The sequence below is a fragment of the Salmo salar genome, chromosome ssa14 (assembly GCF_905237065.1).
Source record: "Salmo salar chromosome ssa14, Ssal_v3.1, whole genome shotgun sequence".
NCBI classification, from domain to species: Eukaryota; Metazoa; Chordata; class Actinopteri; order Salmoniformes; family Salmonidae; genus Salmo; species Salmo salar.
In genome coordinates, this window is record NC_059455.1 from 77103682 (window position 1) to 77111279 (window position 7598).

The following is a 7598-nucleotide window of genomic DNA, read 5'->3' on the forward strand; positions in this document are numbered from 1 at the left end:
GAATGTACGGTGGGATTCGAAATGGTCGGTAATCTGTTTGTTAAATTTCATTAAAAAATGTAGCTAAAGAAGGTAGTCTAGAGTTACAAAATGTTCACAGCAGACTTCGATTTAATACTATTATATCATAAAAAATATATAAATATATATTTTCTTGCTGATAATGTAATGATTGTATAACTTTTATTGATAACGACTGAAATTTGCATTCTCCACCAATCGGCGCTACGCCGGTGTATGACGTGTGGGCGTTTTTTCCTTCTTCTAGAAACGTTCCTACGCTTGCGTGAGGCGTGTTGCTGCTGGACAAGGACATTGGGAAATGGAATGACATTTGTGTAACATTTGATAACTTCCAAGTTCGTAACATTACGTGGGAAATCAAAAGTAAAATACCCGATTTGGAGGATTATCATCTGGTCCTTGCTAAACTGACTCATCGCAATTCCGATCCAATTCGCTTCTGACACAGGCAGGTAACATGCTAGCTACTAGCTAACCCAATGTTGTGCTGACATGTGATCTAGCTGATAGCTTATCAACTAACAAGTTAGCGAGTTGTAGAACGTTGGCGTGCGTTTTATAACTACATTGAGGGGTCCCTATATTTGTCAATCAATGTTGTATTTCCATACATAACATCAACGTTGATGCATGGTTCACTTGTTTCCGGTTGTGTCTGTTAGATTGTTCATCGTCCAACCAATCCACTCGGCTACCAGAGGTTGAATGTCAGTTCACGTTTAATAAAGTCTAGAATGTGAAATGTTACAACATAATATTGTAACTGCCAGAACAACTGATTGCAGAGGCAGAATAAACTGCAATCATTGGTAAATATCGCTTGTCTTAATGACAAGCAGTACGCTGCAGTGTTAGGTATGTACGGTTTTTCTATGTCATGTATCAACATAACGGTTCTATAGTTATAGAAGAAACATCACGATATTCGCTACTGTAGTTATCGAGTAAATGTACCAAATTACTGTGTTATTGGAAAGACGAGACGTCTGAGTATCAATTACAATCTCGTGGGTTGCTGTTTCCACAACTCACTGTCATCATGGGCAGTGTTGCCAACTCTTCAGTAAGGAAATTGGCCATGTGCATGTAATTGTGATGGAAGCTGTAGGAGAGAGAGGAATAACGTCGTGGGAGAGACAAAAAGTGAGTAAAAAACACCCTAAATATGTTTAGAACTATAAATGAACTTTCTTCTGTCGATTCTTTTTTTTTTATGTCACAATTCCAACCCTCCTTTATCTGGGCTTGGGACCTTCAAAAGTGACCCGAAAGAGACACTCTGGCTGAGTTAGTTTTTTATTAAATTTTTTATTTTAGTTTTTTACATTTACATCCCGCCCTGAATGTAAGCCAGGGCGGGATCAGCCAGCAGCGGCTTTCCGCATGCGCGATTAATTTGCAGTCTGGATGCGGAGGGGTGAACATCTCCTGCTCTGACTGCAGCTGGGAGGGACTGCTGCGTGAGGACTGGGCCGCCTGAGTGCTTTGGGACGGGGTTGGTGCCCACGGCAGCACCCGCTGCTCATTGAGAAGAGTAGGAACGATACGTGCTTTCACGTCAGAGTCTCCAGTAACACCAGAAAAAGTCGCTAGATTTGTCACTAGTCGCTTTTTTAAAAATGTGTCGCTAGAGGAGTCTGAATTCTCGCTAAATATAGCGACAAAATCCCTAAGTTGGCAACACTGGACATGGGCTACTGGGGTGGGTCAAAGTTTAACGTAAAGAGGACGGACATGCTTCAAATCTATTGCTCCTAGATGAGCACTTCCAAGGTCTGTGTTGTCAATTTATGGTAATTTGGCAAAAAGTTTTAGGAAAATTCAGTTAAATATGGAATTTAAAGTTGAACAACTCAAACTCCAGGGACATTTAAAAATGTGTCTTGAATCACTATCACCTCATTCAGGTTCTCTTCCATTTGGCAATATCTCAATAGAATTTAGTATTTAAAAACAAAACCCATCTGTGAAATTCCATGGATGCTAGATCTGACCTTCGTCATGGTTATAGGCATGCATGTATGTGTTATGTGTACCGTATGTATACCTGTCTGGCATAGCAGTGAATGCCAGTAGTATGAAGGTCATATAGGTCTTGATTTACAGCCTAGCAACCTACGCATGAACTCAACTGTTCCTTGAGGAGCCAACACATTCACACACCAGGCCATATGATCATATGGATATTTCATTGAGACGATGGTCTAAAAATAACTGTTCACCCTCAACTGCCCCCCCTTATCTAGGTTTCTTATTTGGGATTGAGAGGGGACCAAGAAGATAAAGAGCTGGTCCTTCCTTTGGGTGGCTGTGGCATGGTGGTCTGGTGACTGTCTGGGGTGTCCCCTGGTGACTGGGGTTACACCCTCCCTCCCCCCTGTCGTGAATGGCTGCATGTAGAGGGGCCCTCGCCTTGTGTGTGAGGAGCCATGGCAACAGGCAACCAGTCAAGCAACAGTGCTGGAGTCTTGCACAGGTATTGTGTTGACACAGGCCTACATTAATAATTTGAATAAATGCAAGGCTGGATCTAAGTCTGGGACCAGGCTATATAAGAGCACCTTATGTAAAATCTTTACTTGTCCTATGTGAATTTGCAGGTGCTGGATGTGCAGTGGAGTGGACAGATTCGGCCTCTCAGCAGCGCATCATGGGCCCTGGTTCCCCCCAACAGTCTGAGGTACCAGAACATCAAGCAGCCGTCCCTGTCACACCCCTTCCACCATGCCAGCCACAGCCAGAGGCCCTCGGGCCTGGACGAGGCCTGGGAGGAGACTGTCAGCCTGTGTTTGCTGGTGCGGCCTGTCCCTGGGGAGTGTGATGACCAGCACACCCTGGCGGAGGTGCCTCTGTTTGGGCAGACTAAATTAAGTGAGATCCTGGCTCCGAGAGGACTCAGTAGGCCCGTGGAGTTCCTCTTCCCCATGACCACTGTGGATGGGAGCCGAGAGGACGACATCAGCGTTGGGATGACGAAGATGAACGAGGGAGAATGGCTGCATGATGATGCAGAAAAGAGGGAGAGAGGATCGTTCCGACGCCTGTTTGAGACGGAAGGATGTCCTGCTCCATTTATGTTTGGATCCAGGTTTTACTGCTTCCACTGTCCTGGAATGGAGCCGTTGCCTGGTTACGGGGACAAATCGGGCAATATGATTGGACTAGAGAAAGAGTTGTCGCTGTTGTTCCACACCTCTCTGTATAGTAGCTACACAGAGAGAGAGACAGTGGAGGGGGGACACAGCGACAAAGAGAGGGAGGATGAGGAGAAACTGGCCTTGATGTATGAAAAGCTGAGGATTGAGGTAAGAAGGGTTTGTTTGTTAGGAGATGGCTGTTTGATGGCATACACTGCTATTTAGTTATTAGTATTGATGATCATTTGTTTGATTTGCAGCTTCCTAGTTTTTTTGTGAAGAGTCATGACTACACCATGTACACAAATGATATCGAGTTCGTCAACTGTATTCTAAATGCCAAGACCAGGTAAATGCTACTCAATGGCAGTTCACTTTCTGAATTGAAATGGAATTGACCCGAACCCTGATATTTATACATATGTAACTACACACATTTACACCCCCATAATAGGTCTATATTATAATAGTTATACTGTCTCTGTCCTCTAGGGGCAGAGTTCTGTACCAGCTGAGCCTGTCTCTGTGGAGGCTGCTGTGTCTCTGTTATTATGCTGAGGCCCGGTTAGAGGTACTGAAACTGACTAAGCACCCAGAGGACGGGACCATCAAGGCCAGGTGGAGGGTCAGAGGACTGCCCTTCCTCTCTCTGCTGCTGAGATTCTACCGCAAGGACAAAACTGACCTCTACAGGTACAGAAACCTGACTGGGATCTTTTCGTCTTTACACAATGTTCAGATAGAAATGTATTGGAATGGATAGTGTTTCTGTAAGTGTTCCTCTTCATTGTGAATTATTTTTGATCATTCATACTCTAGTAAACACAGTCTTTCAACAGGTCATATGATGCGTTCTCCACCTTCTACCTTGGCCATGATGGACTCATACACTGTCACAAAGTGGAAAAAGTGAGTGGCCCTGTTGTGTACTGTCTCCTCTGACTCTGAAATGGACATGCCTACAAATTGCTGAGAAATATAATCAGATTCTCTGCCTTGCCTGAACTGATCACGTCAAACTTGCTGAGTATTGTTTTCCCGTCTTCTTCCAGATGATGAAGGCCCAGCCGCCCATCCTGCCCAGGGTGACCACTCTGTTAGCGGGGGCCCTTGTGGCCCTGGGGGTCCAGGAGCACCGGCCGGCCCTCAACCTCCTGCCCCCCTTGCTCTCCTCCCTCCGACAGAGCCGAGACGGAGAGAAAGGAGGGTCTAGAGGAAGGAGCATGTGTGTACCATGAAAGGAGTAACGCACACAGAGAGAGGGAAACGTGCAATCAATGTTGTCCAGAAAAAAACTTGTTTATCCCTGATCACCCGTACAATCTCCCCCTATTGTATGCCTGCTCTGGAAAAAAATTACATTAAAATAAACCTTTCCAAACCTGTTCTCTCTCTGGACTCCCACAGCAATAGAATAGCTGCTAATATTTTAGTTCATATGCAATCCAGAACTTCAGTTTTTCCAATAAGTTGAGTTGGTACCTTAACGCACAAACAAATGATCGCCCAGCACTGAGTGACTGCTTGTGGGATGTTGAACCTCTCTCTGGGCCTACACGCTCACCTTGCACATAGCCTGCTGCTCATAAAAGTATCTGCTAAATGGAATATATTATTGGACAAGCCTATTTTCACTACATTACATGAAGACACTGTTAAATGCAAAAAAAAAAAATGCAAGCTTAGTATTAAAGTTAAATCGATTAATCATTATTGGAATCAGTCATTTTGTGTTTCATGTGTCCTCAGCCTATGGGGCAGTCAAGCGTGCCTGGGAACTGGGCACACATTTGTCACTGGTTTCCTTTGAATACAGTTGTCACTGGTGAATGCATTGTTGATGTAACAGTTTGCACACAGCCCAATAAACCCTTTATTGAGGCCAGGGGGTCTTAATATGGAGAGATTAGACCCCATTCCATATAGCCATTTGAAGTAGTCTATTATCTATGGCCTGCCATGACTCAATGTGGGCCTTGTTCTAACAGACCCTCTGATCTCTGTGTGCCAGTGGAAAGTCATCGAGGTGGCATAAAGCAACCAAATGCATGATGTTGTGTCGGTCTCTCTGTCCCTGTACAAACTTATTTTGAAGTGTACATGTCAATCTCATAAGACTCTTATTTTGAAGAGCCTTAAATCTCATGTCCTCATTGCTGTACCTTTAACTCAACCCCATTTGTACCTTGGTTGGAAACGGCTAATATCCTTCCATGTTGGATGGCTAACTGGCTGTCAGGGAGAGGAGACAGCTGCAGACTGCCTGGCTTGCAGTTCATGTTTGACCTGACCTCAGCTCATGTCCCTGACACTGCAACACAGTTGCATGACATACACTACATGACCAAAAGTATGTGGACACCTGCTCATTGAACCTCTCATTCCAAAATCATGGGCATTAATATGGAGTTGGTCCCCCCTTTGCTGCTATAACAGCCTCCACTCTTCTGGCAAGGCTTTCCACTAGATGTTGGAACATTGCTGTGGGGACTTGCTTCCATACAGCTACGAGCATTAGTAAGGTTGGGCGATTAGGCCTGGCATGCAGGCAGCGTTCCAATTCATCCCAAAGGTGTAGGTTGAGGTCAAGGCTCTGTGCAGGCCAGTCAAGTTCTTCCACACCGATCTCAACAAAACATTTTCTGTATGGACCTTGCTTTGTGCATGGGTGTATTGTCATGATGAAACAGGAACGGGCCTTCCCCAATTGGAAGCACATAATTGTCTAGAATGTCATATGCTGTAGCGTTAAGATTTCCCTTCACTGGAACAAAGGCAACCATGAAAAACAGCCCCAGACCATTATTCATTCTCCACCAAACTTTAGAGGGCACTATGCATTTAGGCAGGTAGCGTCCTCCTGGCATTCGCCAAACCCAGATTAGTTTGTTGGACTGCCAGATGGTGAAGCGTGAGTCATCACTTCAGAAAATGTGTTTCCACTGCTCAAGAGTCCAATGGCGGAGAGCTTTAAACCACTCCAGCCGACACTTGGCATTGCGCTTGGTGATCTTTGGCTTGTGTGCGGCTGCTCGGCCATGGAAACCCATTTCGTGAAGCTCCTGACGAACAGTTATTGTGCTGAAGTTGGTTCCAGAGGCAGTTTGGAACTCGGTAGTGAGTGTTGCAACCAAGGACAGATGATTTTAACATGCTTCTGCACTTGGCGATCCAATTCTGTGAGCTTGTGTGGCCTCCCACTTTGTGGCTGAGCTGTTGTTGCTCCTAGACATTTCCACTTCACAATAACAGCACTTACACTGGACTGGGGAAGCTTTAGCAGGGCAGAAATTTGCCGAACTGACTTGTTGGAAAGGTGGCATCCTATGACGGTGCCACATTGAAAGTCACAGCTCTTTAGTAAGGTCATTCTACTGCCAATATTTGTCTAAGGAGATTGCATGGCTGTGTGCTCGATTTTATACACCTGTCAGCAATGGGTGTGGCTGAAATAGCCAAATACACTAATTTGAAGGGGTGTCCACATACCTTTGTATATATAGTGTATATAGCACTCTGGAGTCAGGTTTTTGAAAACATGTGCATTTGCCTGTTCGGGACTGACACTTCTCTGTTATTTTCTGAACGGTAAACAATACTCTTGATTGGAATGACAGTTGACTTTTAATTTAATGGTTATTATAAGTTGCAAAAAAAGGAGTATGTGTAGAATATTGAGTACCTGTCATCAGAATGCGACTCATCCTTGCATCTGCATCGTTGATAAAATATGTTTCACTCAACATGATAATGTGTGTGTTTGAGACTACAATACATATGCTTTCTTAAACTAGGTGACAAAGCATGCCATGTGTTAAATCTAGCATGACCGTTAATACTCAATAACACTTTACTTTGAGGGGGCATACGTAAGACATTCATAACACCTCATGAATGACGTTGAATAAATAAGTTATGAAGGTTGTTATGAATGATACTGGAACACTTGTAAAGTTGTTACGATCTCTTTCATTAAGGTTTTAACCCCTTCAAGTAACGTGTTACCTAACTCTTTAGTAACAGTAAAATTCAATCAGTACAAAAATCGTAATGGAAAAAATGAATGGATCATTCTCGTCTAGTGCCGTGTGTTTCGCTACTTTAAGATTTGACTCAAACGTTTTTGTTGTTGCAATAACTCAACATATTGTGTGAAACCTGGCAATGTATGTGTGAATAAAACGATCTAGTGATTATAAATGTATCTGATGCTGTTCTTGACTGAGTCATATCATCCTACCCAACATTAGCACCTCAAAAGGACCGCACCAGACACTTATCTGACAACTTCAATCATATTTACATTTCTGCAAGAGCCGAGTGCTCAGTCAGTCAACCAATTGTTGAAAAAAAATATATTTAAAAAAATCCATTATTTCCCAAAGTTAGCCCTACAGTGTAGAAGTGCGTGTGGTTCCTCGAGGAATTTTCTGTAGC

At 43.8% G+C, this 7598-nt stretch overlaps 1 protein-coding gene across 3 annotated transcripts; it reads left to right on the forward strand.

Moving 5' to 3' along the window:
• Window positions 1-248: 248 nt before the first annotated feature.
• Window positions 249-7365, forward strand: LOC106570325 (uncharacterized). 3 transcript variants are annotated; one of them, XM_045694812.1, is made up of 7 exons: window positions 249-472; window positions 2271-2500; window positions 2625-3329; window positions 3422-3510; window positions 3654-3854; window positions 4001-4070; window positions 4214-7365. In XM_045694812.1, the coding sequence occupies exons 2-7, from the start codon at window positions 2411-2413 to the stop codon at window positions 4397-4399; spliced, it is 1341 nt and encodes a 446-aa protein (XP_045550768.1). In that variant the 5' UTR covers window positions 249-472; window positions 2271-2410; the 3' UTR covers window positions 4400-7365. The 3 variants fall into 3 exon arrangements, with proteins under 3 accessions (XP_045550768.1, XP_013997993.1, XP_045550769.1); XM_014142518.2 differs by having other exon boundaries at window positions 255-476; XM_045694813.1 differs by lacking the exon at window positions 249-472 and adding an exon at window positions 483-1167.
• Window positions 7366-7598: the final 233 nt, after the last annotated feature.

Coding starts and splice junctions, on each gene's coding strand:
- LOC106570325 (XM_045694812.1), top strand. CDS start 2,411: ATGGCTGCATGTAGAGGGGCCCTCGCCTTGTGTGTGAGGAGCCATGGC. Junction 3,511..3,653: donor ATTCTAAATGCCAAGACCAG/GTAAATGCTACT, acceptor TCTGTCCTCTAG/GGGCAGAGTTCTGTACCAGC. Junction 3,855..4,000: donor GACAAAACTGACCTCTACAG/GTACAGAAACCT, acceptor GTCTTTCAACAG/GTCATATGATGCGTTCTCCA.